This window comes from Orycteropus afer, unplaced genomic scaffold (assembly GCF_000298275.1).
Source record: "Orycteropus afer afer isolate SDZICR_OR568_19922 unplaced genomic scaffold, OryAfe1.0 scaffold00005, whole genome shotgun sequence".
Classification (NCBI taxonomy): Eukaryota; Metazoa; Chordata; class Mammalia; order Tubulidentata; family Orycteropodidae; genus Orycteropus; species Orycteropus afer.
Window position 1 is genome coordinate 25,214,424 of NW_006921592.1, and position 12,475 is coordinate 25,226,898.

Sequence of the window (12,475 nt, forward strand, 5' to 3'; positions counted from 1 at the left end):
GTTCTCTCCAAGGAGTGTATTTACCCCAGGTAAATGTTCAACTCCTATGCCTGTCTTTTGTTTGGCTGGGAGCCACAGGTATGGGTTCAATTCCAGACCTGAAGGGCAGCTAGGGGCCATAGTCTCAGTGGTTCCACCAGGCTCTATCAGACCAGCAAACCTGGTCCCCCTTTTTTTTTTTTTTCCAAATGCTTTTGAGTTTTGTTTCACATTGTTCTCCCTCTCTATCCAGGGTCTCCTACATAGATCCCCCTCTGAGTGGTTGACATTGGTAGCTGGGCACCATCTAGTTCTTCTGGTCTCATAGTCGTATAGGCTAAGGATCGCATGGTGTACCAGTTGCTTAGATTAATTGTTTCCATGAATCTTTGAATTAATTGTTTTCTTCATTCTTCTTTGCTCTGGGTGAGGAGAGACCCATTGTTGCATCTGGATGGCTACTTGCAAGCTTTGGAGATCCCAGTTGCTACTCGCCAAAGTAGGAGGTGGAACAATGTTTTGTGTAGTATGTTATGCCAATTGAGCTTGATGTCCCCTGCGACTATGGTCCCGAGACCACTGGTTCAACTACTCAGTTCCTCTGGGTAGCTGGCTGTGACCAAGAAGTGACTAAAATCTTGTCCCTTTACATGTTGACACATTCTTCCCAGATAGTTTACATCCTGATCTTTTGTTTCCTGAGGACGCATGTTTGGCCCCATCATTCTTATTGACAGGAGTGCCTCCAGTTTGGAACTTTGCTGTTTACACATCACAGTGATGTTAATGAAAAAAGAAAATAAATTTATCCAAAGAAGTAGTGTTCTGCTCTATTGATTTACTCTATAAACCAAGCTGATTTAAAAAATATATCGTATTTTTCTTAACTCCTGAAAACAAAAAGTGAAAATACTTTTTGAAGATGTGTTCTTGAGGAGTCCGTCTTCTGCCTTCTACTCCATGGTATCAAAAGAATGGGTTCCTTTGATCTCATAGATCCTTCTTTTCATCTCTGTCAAACATGACTTAATCATGGAAGAGATTTTTCTTTCTTTGGGTGGGTTTGTGTTTTTTGTTTGTGGCAGAGCATATCCTAACGTCATGTCATTGGTTACCTACACTGTCTTTGGTAACAGTTCTGTACCCTTGGCCTCCCTCACCACAAGCCTGGTCGTTGTAACCTACAGTCCTGTTTATATGCCAGCCCTTGTTCTTGGCCTCCACTCAAGGATTCCCACAAGGGTTCCATTGGAGATGGTGGTTTCCAAGATTGGGGGTATCTGCCCACCAGCCCTGGATTTGAGACCACCAGCTTGTTTTTCCAAGCATTAATATCTCAGTGATCTCCAAACATACTTTCTTTTCCAGAATACTTTCCAAAAGGTTAGCAAGAATGTCTCTAAAACTTTTTTTTCTTTTGAAGGCAAAAGGGGAAGGGGTAAGGGTAATATAAATTATAACTTGGCAGACTACTATTTGAAACTTTATCCAAAATATATTTCTCCCCTTAAAAAAAAAATCTTCTTTACATATTTAAGTAATTCATTTGGGAGAAATCTAGCACTGGGCTATTCACACAGCTCAGCCCTCGGCAGTTTCAGTTCAGAATGCTTTGAAACCAGTGAAGTACAAAGCCTCAAATGTTTTCTCTTTGAAAGCTCAACTTAACCTTCACTACCATGGTGGTGAGAAAAGTGACAACTCATTTTAAAGATTCTCCCTCTTTGTTTCTTTCTTTTTCTTCTGCAGGCCATGTGTTTATACGATGGGATCCCCCATAAACAACAGGGCCCTTTTTCCATGCCAGGAGCCACCCGTTGCCATGTCAACATGGCAGGCTACAGTTCGAGCAGCTGCATCTTTTGTTGTTTTAATGAGTGGGGAAAATTCTGCCAAGCCAATACAGCTTCAGGAAGGTACTGTACATGTGTTCTTTGCTTATTTATGTATTGCACACATGTTGGACCCAGGAACCCAGTAAGCAGTGTTTTTCTAAACTTTAAAGAGCTTCTTTATTAGTTGGGTTGGAAATGAACATACTATAAAATATCCTGCCAGAGAAAACAGGCAGTGGGAGGGGAGGGGCACTAAGAAGCCTAGACACGGGATACAGCGCTCTTCACTCCAGAGCTATCGGTTCATAGATTATTTCAGTAGTTACTTTTACCCAGTAGCGTGTGGGTCATCCATGGGTGATCTTAGTTGAAGACTTCCTTGGTAGGCAAGTGTGTCATGAAACATCATTACAGTTGACTTACCTGGGGTTCCATCATGGAGGCTGTATACAGTTATTCATTATGTTGAAGTAGAGTGTTCCTGTTGGATGTTGTCCCTTCTGACGACTAGTCCACTGGTGGTGTCTTGGTAAAGGATCTAGTAATTATACACTATTTGTCCATAAAGAAAAATGGAAGGCAAGTGCTAATTCATTTTGTCTACAAATAATTTGCTTACTGTAATAATTAAGTCTTTCATTTAAAATCCTGAGCACATTGATGCCAGGTAAGAATTTTTAATTATAATATTTATTTAAAATATGGTGTCTCTACCCATACACTTATTCTAGAAACTTAAGGATCTTATACAGAAAAGTATAAATAGTAAAATAATTTTAGAGAAAATGATTTATAACTTTTTATGTATTCAATATATATCATCAGTTCAAAGTTATCATCATTGCATATAACAGTTTTGTATTCTGCTTTTTTCACTCATAGTATATCTTGGACATTTTTTAGGTCATTATGTATTTTTCAAAAATATTATTTTAATGTTGCCATAATATTTTGTTGTATGAATATGTCAGAATTTAATGTTTGTATATTAATAGATAGTTTTATTATTTCCAGGGTTCTTTTCAATAGTATAAATAAAATTGCATTAAATTCTTTAGGAAACATTTTGTCTAAAGTTAGAATTCTTTATTAGGTCAATTCATTAGGTTAATTGTTCATTATTTATTTTATTCTAAAGTTATAACTATTATTATGTTTCACATGTTCTTATATGTTTCTTAACTGTTTTCATTTCTTTCCCCATTTTTAGACTGACATTTTAGTGACAGTTTAAGAAAGTTTGTTTTATTTTTTAATTCGATGAGCTCCTTACAAAATAAAAACATTAATCTGTCATGATACTTACGGAAAGTATTTTCCCAGTTTTTAGTATGCCTTTTAATTTTTTATGATGTTTCTGATCTATAGGAGATTTTAGTTTTTATACAGTCAAATCTATCAACTTTCTCTGTGATAGTCTTTTTTTGCTATGAAATTTACCTGCTTTGTTCTAATCTTTTTATGGTTTAATTTTTATAATTTAACTCCTTAATCCATCTGTAATTTATCTTGGTCAGGGTTGTGAAATGAGAACTCAACACAACATTATTTTTGTCTAAAGTGGAAGGCTGTTACTCTAAAATCATTCGTTGAATCTTTACTGATCTGTGATACTTCATTTATTATATACTGATTTTTTTTTTTTTTCAGTAGAAACACTTTTATTAAGCTTTGGACAGAACAAGGACAGTCATCCTGGATGAGGGAAACCATCAGCATGAGACAACTGAATGGACTCCCTATAAATTGAATTTTTATATGTATTAGAATCTTCAATGAATGTTTACTTAATTCTCAAAATACAACACAACAAATAATATATTCTTAAATTTATTTTTTAAAGTAGGTGACATTTACATGTTTTAAAATGAACAAAAGACAAAAAAATATGCAAGAAAATTTCCTTTTTACTTATATGTCCCAGCCACCCACTTCCCCTCCACTGAGGCAAGCTAGGTTATCATTTCCCTCGTAGAATGTGTCTTTTCCTCTTTTATTATACAAATGATAGCGTGCTATACACAGTTTTATATTGTGCTTTCCCTCTTAGAATACATTTTCTTATAGATGATTTCATACCCAAACATAAGAGCTTCTTCATTATTATTATGACTACACAGTATTCCGTAAGTGGATGTTTCACTATTTATGTGTCAAATAAGGAATTTAATGGACGTTCACTTCTGTTATCTTCCCTCACACACAGTCCCAAGTTTTAATACAATTTGGGGTTTGGGACTCATATTATCTCTATATTTTAATTTTTTGTATGTAATTCTTTTCTAGAAATTACAATGATTGTTTTACATCCTCATATAATTTCAAACCGTATGTGCAGTATTCTCGACATTCTTCATTCTTGAGCCCTTAAATTTGAATAATTTCTCAGTCACCTGGGAAATGCCTTCAACATATTTTCCTAGAAGAGTGAATGTATAGTATGTTTGCTGAGCCCTTCCATGTTTAGATTGGATTTTTGTTGTCTTCACTTATGAACAGTCCTTGATTAGGTACAAATTCTTAAGTCATTTCTTTTCCCTTTCAAATGACTATAAACATTTAGTCATTTGACTATAAACATTAACTCAGATCTGAGGAGATATCTGAAATCAGATTTTTTTATTCTTTGAAGTCCTGATTTTTTTTTTTTTTTGCATAGATGCTTATACAACTTTTTAAAAATTAGTGTAATTAAAAACTTTCTAGAACAAATCTAGATGTGGGTACCTTTATTTTCAATCAGCTTTATTAAAATATTGTTGTTATGTGCCGCCGAGTTGGACCCAACTCATAGCGACCCCTCCTTGGGTTTCCGAGGCGGTATCACTACGGAAGTATATTGCCCAACCTTCCTTCCGAGGAATGGCTGGTGAGTTTGAACCTCCAGCCTTTTGGTTAGCAGTCAAGTGCCTTAGTCACTATGCTACCAGAGCTCCTTATTAAAGTATAGTTTACATATAATAAAATGCACACATTTTAAATGTACTGTTCAATGAGGCTGGCAAGTATATATACCTCTATATAATCACCAGGCGTTCGGGTGGTTTAGTACCTAAGGCATTTGACTGCTAATCAGAAGGTTGAGGGTTCAAACTGACCAGCTGCTCCATGGAAGGAAGATGGGGCAATCTACTTCTGTAAAGATTTACTGCCTTGGAAACCCAATGGGGGTTAGTATGAGTCGGAATGGACCTGACAGCAGTGAGTTTTTGCTTTTGTCTTTTTTTTAAAATATGATCACCACCCCTACAAAGATATGGAGCATTTCTATTACCTCAGAAATATTTTTGTGTCCTGCAGTTATTCTTCCTTAAGTCCATTCCAGTGAACCACTGGTCTGATTTCCATCACTATAGATTAGTTTTACCTCTTCTAGAAATTGATATAAATGGAGTCATTCAGTGTGTATGCTTTTGTATCTGGTTTCTTTCGCTCAGCATATTTGTGAGATTCAATCATATTTTTGCTGGTGTCAGTAGTTTATTCTTTTTTTTTATGAATAGTAGTCAGTGCATTGTGTAAATAAACCAGTTTGTTTATTCTTTCACCTCCTGGTGGATGTTTGGATTGTCACTGGCCATTCTGAAAAAAATATTCTGTGAATATTCAGGTGTAAGTCTTTTTTGTGAGCATAGGTTTTTATTTCTTTTGGATAAATACCTAAGAGTGGAATTATTGGGTCATATGATAAATGGATGTTTAACTTCATAAGAATCTACCACATTATTTCCAAAGTGGTTGTCACATTTTGCATTCCCACTAACAAGATATGAGAGTTCCAGTTGCTGTACATCCTTATAGGCACTTGGTAATGTAACCATCTGTTTTGGTTCTCTTGTGCTGCTCTAACAGAAAAATACCACAAATGGGATGGCTTGAACAAACAGGGATTTATTCTCTTACAATTGTAGAGGCTAGAAGCCTGAGTTCAAAGTTTATGTCCGAGTTGGAGTTCCAGTCTGGCTTCCTTTTTTTTTTTTTTACATTCTATATCACTGATTTTCCATAGTGACATTTTTGTTCTTTGCTGATTCCCTCAGAGTTAAATTATGTTATTGCTACGTTAGTGTCCTTGCAGCCCCTCATTATCTTTTTTATCCTTTATTTTGCTATCATTTGATCTCATCCTGTTACGTTTCAGCCTGCTGTCTTCTCATGGTTTTGTACTGTTATTTCATAGATGTTATATATACTTCTGTCATAATGAAAATGCCAATGTCCTAAATTTATCTTCTGGTTTCTGTAACATATTGATTTCAGAGGCTTGCTCTTCTTTTGAGTCTTTAGAATGATGTTTTTCTTTACCTTTATTCTGCAGGGTTATTTCTCCCCGACAGTGGCTTTTGTCTTTCGTGTGTATCAACAAGATAAAGTATGGAGATTTTCCTCCTATCCATTTACTGTCATCTTGCATGATGACCGAGTCCCCTTCTCAGTTCAGCAGCAGATGTAAAGTTAGCTGACATGTACAGCTCCCTTATCCAGGCTCTGCATTGGCAATTGTCTAGTGAAGTTCTACTAAGCTCACATAGGGGCTTTTTTACCCTTTTGACTTGCTTTCCTGACATATAGGGTTGGATGAGTACATGAAACACTAAAATTTCAAGCAGGCCCTGCTCCTTTGCCTCCTCTTGCCTCCACTTCTGCCTGTAGGAGCTTCCTTGTGATAACTAAACCAGTTGCCATGGAGTCTATTCTGACTCATAGTGACTCTTTGTGTGTCAAAGTGAAACTGTGCTCCATAGGATTTTCAATGGCTGATGTTTTGGAAGTAGATTGCTAGGCCTTTCTTCCTAGGTACTGCCAGGAGGACTTGAACCACCAACCAGCAGCTGAGCACATTAACTATTTGCACTACCCAGTAACTCCTGCGATAACTACACCTCCTCAGATGAGTGTGGCTCTTCCAACCCCACCTCACCAAGCCCACATACTTTCTCATCCATGGTTTGGCCCTGCCATTATGATGTAGAGGTTTGTGTTTGGCAGGGTCTCTCAAATCTGAGCATTATTTTTCTTGTTGTTGTTGTTGTTGTTATGTGCCATCGAGTCAGACCTGACTCATAGCGACCCCTCCTTGGGTTTCCGAGGCAGTATCACTACAGAAGTAGGATCGCCCAACCTTCCTTAGAGGGAAAAAAAGATTTCCTAGTTTCTCAGGGTTGATTTAAATTACTTACATTAGAAAGCTATTTTAATAACTAAAAACCCAAGACTAGATATAAACTCTCTTTGTTTACAATTCTTACACATTTATAACATCAAAATAAAATTACAAGTTTAACACAGGCCAAACTACTAAATCAGTAATATTCAAATTAATCACTTAAATTTCACAAAAAGATTAATTTTCTGCTGAACCCAAATTACCCTTCACAATATGAACATGGTGTTGCCAGCTTCATGCCGGTTCCTTTGCGTTCAACGTGCCTGTACTACTTTGATCCGGTTCTCCCATCACTTTGCTCCCATATGTGTAAACTTTTGCTTACATAGCATGCTGTGATATCATTTAGACTTGACTTGGCTAAAAACATCATCCTTGCATTATCTTCTCATTATCTCTCAACAATTAATGCAGTCTTGCAATCCTCAGCCTATATGACCATGAGACTAGAAAAACTAGATGGTGCCCAGCTACCACTGTCAACCACTCAGAGGGGGATCGGTGCAGGGCATCCTGGATAGAGTGGGAGAACAGTGTGGAACAAAACTCAAAATCATCAAAACAAAAGACCAGGTTTGCTAGTCTCATAGAGCCTGCTGAGACCCCTGAGACAGGCCCATAGCTACCCTTCAGGTCTGGAATTGCACTCACTGCTGTGGCTTCTAGCCAAATAATAGACATATGGGCTGAACATTTACATCAGGTAGATACACTATTTGGAGCAATCAATCATGGGAGAACAGAAGGGCAGTATATGCACAGGGAGATAGCTTGGAGGTGGGGGGAGTACATGGGAGGGAAAGACATAGAGAAGAGGTAACTACGGGGAGGAAGTAGGAAGAGACCTATTACATTTTGGGGAATTGCAGTCATTGTCATGAGACAAAATGTTTATGAACTTCTGTATAGAAAATGAATTTGCTCTGTAAACTTTCACCCAAATCACAATAAAAATGTAAATACAAAACAAAAACAAAAAAACAATTAATGCTGTCTTACATGATCCTGTGCAATCACACATTCACTGAAGTAGGTGTGACTTTGGAAGTAGTTTGGCGATAGTTATATCTGGATGGTCCGTGGATCAGCAAACTATAGCCTATGGGCCAAATCCAGTCTAGTACCTGTTTTTGTAGCTGAAGGTTTTTTGGAACACAGCCATCATCTATGGCTGCTTTCACACTACAGAAGCAGAATTGAGTAGTTGCAACAAAGGCTGTGCAGCCCACAAAGCCTAAAATATTTACTGTCTGACTTTTATAGGAAAACATTTGTATGACCCCTGCAATATCTTGTCTGTTTATCTATCTGAAGATTATCATCAAAAATCAATGCCAGAATTGACTTTTATAGGAAATTTTCATACTTCCAGGAATGTATCTGTGAACTTTGTTTTCAGAATTACCAGTTCGAGGTAGGGTTATAATATAGCAGATGTTAACTGGGATTTGCTTATGTTCATGTCACTTACATCACTGTATGAATAAACCACAAACAAACTTCAGCAGTTCAAACCGTGGGAGGATTGTGCTAGACAAGGAGAAAGAACTCTCTGCCTACCACCGCAATGCCTCCTGTAGGCCACAGCTGGGCTTTATCAGAAGGACCACCGGGAAATAGTACTTATAAAGCTCCTTGTCAGAATCAAAATGGCTGTTCTGAGGATGGAATTATAATGTCTACAGTGTGTTGGCACTCCTTAGAGAAAAAGCGGATGTGACTACGAGATATTATTATTTCCTTCCTGAGCATGTTTTCTAGATTGGCCGATTAGTCTCCTAGGACCTCCACCCTGTTGTACACAATGCCCTTTAAAACGATGAGCTATCCTTGAAAACATGAGAGTCAAAACCCAGTCTGGCAAGTCACACTTTCCATCGCGGTGACACATCGGCCTTATTAACACATTTGCCAGGCACCAACTGACTTCCCAAAAGAAACAAAGCACCTGGGAGCAGTGTAATGCAATGAGGCAGCAGAAATGACAGCAGCCCTTGGGCAGGGCATAGAAATCAGAAGGCAGGCGGCTGAGGAGGCAAAGCGTTTCTCTAATTTGTTTCAAAAAGAAAGCTAACGGTTTGGACTCAGAGTAATGACCATTGTAAGAATTTTACTCAATTTTTTTGAGTAGTCATTCTTTTTTCAAGAAGGCTGGGTCAGGGTCAGAGGTCTAGATTAACTTTTTCGATTCCTTAATTGTTAAACTTCCTCAACATAATGTCATTTGGGCAGATAGAAATGTTACTCTCTATTTTATTGTCTGCCTGGATTCCTTGCAAAACTATTGAGCACAGAAACCCAATGCCCAATATAGTGCTTCATATACTGTAAAAAAACCCAGAACAAACCAGTTGTTGTCAAGTTGACTCCAACCTGACGGCAACATGGTGTCCCTCTGTGTTGCAGAGTAGAATAGGACTCCAGAGTTTGCATGACGGTGACCAGGCTTTTCTTCCAAGGTACTTCTTGGTAGATTCAAACTGCCAACCTTTTAGTTAGTAGCCAGACACTTAGCTGTTTGCGCCCCGCAGGGACTCCTTCATATACAGTAGGTGCTCAGTTTGTTTTCTGCATAAATGTGTACCATGTGGTCGGGTGCAAGTAATATGTTCATGAAAGAAGCATTTAAAACTACTGCTAAATGTGACCAAAGTGATTTTGGGATTTTTTTTTTTTTTTTTGAGTTACATTTCTGATTAGAGTTTATACTTATATTCCATGATCAGTAGATTTTACAAGAAAAAAAAAGCAACTGTTGTAGTTCCTAGTTATTTCTTTTGACCGTTTTTGTTGTTGTTGTTGACTTTTATTTTATTTTTGCAGGGTCTAATTTAGTGTATTCCTGCTTCTTAGAAAAATAAAATACTCTCATTTGTTGTGGGAAGCCTCAAGTAGTAAATGAACAAGACTGCCTTAATTTAAGCTCCTTCTCCCAAATGTAGGAGAAAAAGCATATGAACAAGTGAAAGGTGTTAAAAACTATATGTGCCCTTGCATAGGATCTGATTTCATTTCTCTGCGCAAAAGTAGGACTGTAGACGTTACTTCATCCTGGGCAAAATGCTCCTCCCTTGCCTGCCCAATAGACCAGCTCTCTGGCATTCTGTTTCTCTTGACTTTGTGTGGGAAATACCAGGAAAAAGCCAAGATTTCAGGGTTCAGACCCTCCTGCTTGCAACTGAAAGCCAAAAGTCCTTCCTTCTTAATGGCTTCAAATGAGCAATCCTATTTCAATGGCTCCCACAGTATGCAACCAGGAATTACATATAAGGAAAAGGTAAATTAAAAGGTATTTAGGAATGGTTATGGTAAAGTGTTTTCACCACAAAGACAGAATGCAAAGTAGTGAAAGTTCCTTTTTTTCTAGAACTAAGAAAACTTTATTCTGGGCTCTTATACATACATGTATTTTCAAGAGATGGGGAGGGTAAATAAATGTATTTCCCCTTAGAGAGCTACAGGTGAGCAAGAGCTACAGGTGAGCAAGAGTTGCTGGTGAGCGAGAGCTACAGGTGAGTGAGAGCTACAGGTGAGCGAGAGCGTGAGGATTGTGTGTTGTACTTTTATGTTCCACACAAGGTCTCACATAATGTCTTGACTTTCTAAATCTTTGTTGGTTAATCCTTTTGTTTTTTGATTTGGTTTTGACTAGTTCTTGGTTTTCCCTTTAGCACTGCACTTAACATACACAGTATACTTGGAAGTCATCATGATTCCTTTTGGACCATGATGAGTCCAGCAGGCATATGTCTACTAATTCTTATGGCTGTGGATTTTTGTCTTAGACTTGACATTCATGAATTTTCTCATGCAGGTATACTAGTAAAGTTTATCTGTGAACCATCTGAAGCAGTATGTTTGTCTAGTTTAGTGACTCATTTGTACTTAAGTTTAAGGGAAACTAATTCATCTGCATCATAGGTCAGAATGGCCTAGTGCAGTGTATTCCTTCTTGTAGGTATTCCAAAGCTCATGGAGGCAGTTGTATTCTTAGTTCAGTAGATGGCGCTCTTTCACCTGGTTCACAAGAATGCTCTTGAGCATTCTCATGGGTCTTTTGTGCCTTAGATGGTACCATGTAGCAGAGAAGGAAACATGAAACCTGTTTGGGTGGCATCAGTGCTTGAGAGGCAGTGGCATGACCTGGCATGTCTCACTGGTTAGGCAGTGCCAGCGTATACCAGCCCAGGGCGCCCTACTGTCTCCTTTGTTCTAGTGCCAGTTACAACCCTTGAGCAATAGCAGAGAAGAGCTAACGAAAGACAGTCATACTATAGGTATTCAACAGGGTGTCACTAGCTCATAAAACCAAAGCATGTAGAGTAGGCATCTAAAAAGTAGTAAAAGAGAAAGCTGATGTTTGTGGAAGTTTCCAAAACTGGAAGCTTTATTACACACACACATGCACACGTCTATTATAGTATATATTAATGTATGTAGTGTGTCTATTGTTGTTGTTGTTGTTGTTATGTGCCATCGAGATGGCCCTGACTCATAGCGGCCCCTCCTTGGGTTTCCGAGGCGGTATTACTACGGAAGTAGGTTGCCTCATCTTCCTTCTGAGGAGTGGCTGGTGGGTTTGAACCGCCAACCTTCTGGTTAGCAGTCAAGTGCCTTAGGCACTATGCTACCAGAGCTCCCATGTAGTATGTCTTCATACTGATAAATATTCCTATATATACATACCCCTATACATACTTTCAAGCACTGTTAACTTGTGATACAAAATTAATGAACTAGCTTGAAGTATGTTATATAGTTTGGCAGGAAGCTCTGAAGCAAAGAATGGTGGATAGAGAAAAAAGCAGTCTTGAGTAGGAAAGAAGCAGGAGCTACAAAAGTAGAGTTGAGGAAAGAAATATAACTGTTAAATAAAAGCATATATTAACTTGATGTTTCTAAATGCTCTATGCAATTTGAATGCTCCATGTTATTTGATTTGAGTCCAAGTATACAGAGTAAGTTGGTTTTCCATTCAACTGTTCATACCCATTTTGTTTCATGACATGGAATGCAGTCCCCACAGCATAATAGCATTCTTCCCACATCCTCCTTGTGGTTATCATTTCCATTTGTCCTTCTTTCCTATCCATTTCTGCCTTCTGAGCCTTCTCTCTAGGCAAATGCTGCCCTTTTGATCTCCTACGGTTGATTGTGCTAAGGAGTATATTCCTCCCTGGTTTTATCTCTCACCCCATAGATGTTTGGCTGAAAGTTGAGCCACGGGGTGAGTTCAATTCCAGGCTTAAAGTGTGAGTAACGGCCATCGTCACAGGAGTTCCAACAGTCTTTACCAGATCAGTAAGCTTGGTCTTTTTAATTATTTTAGTTTTGTTCCACATTTTTCTCTCATTTTGTCTGTTGTTTGTTGTTACGTGTCGTCAAGTCAGACCCCACTCATAGCGACCCCTCCTTGGGTTTCCGAGGCAGTATCACTACAGAAGTAGATTGCCTAACCTTCCTTCTGAGGAGTGGCTGGTAGGTTTGAACCACC

At 38.2% G+C, this 12,475-nt stretch overlaps 1 protein-coding gene across 1 annotated transcript in view; it reads left to right on the forward strand.

The window, feature by feature from the left end:
• AOPEP (aminopeptidase O (putative)) overlaps positions 1–12,475 on the forward strand; it is a 540,041-nt gene that overhangs the window by 18,532 nt on the left and 509,034 nt on the right. The window contains exon 2 of the mRNA XM_007939143.2: positions 1,729–1,895. Within this exon, the coding sequence (XP_007937334.1) occupies positions 1,729–1,895 (167 nt within the window). The remainder of the gene's footprint in view (positions 1–1,728; positions 1,896–12,475) is intronic.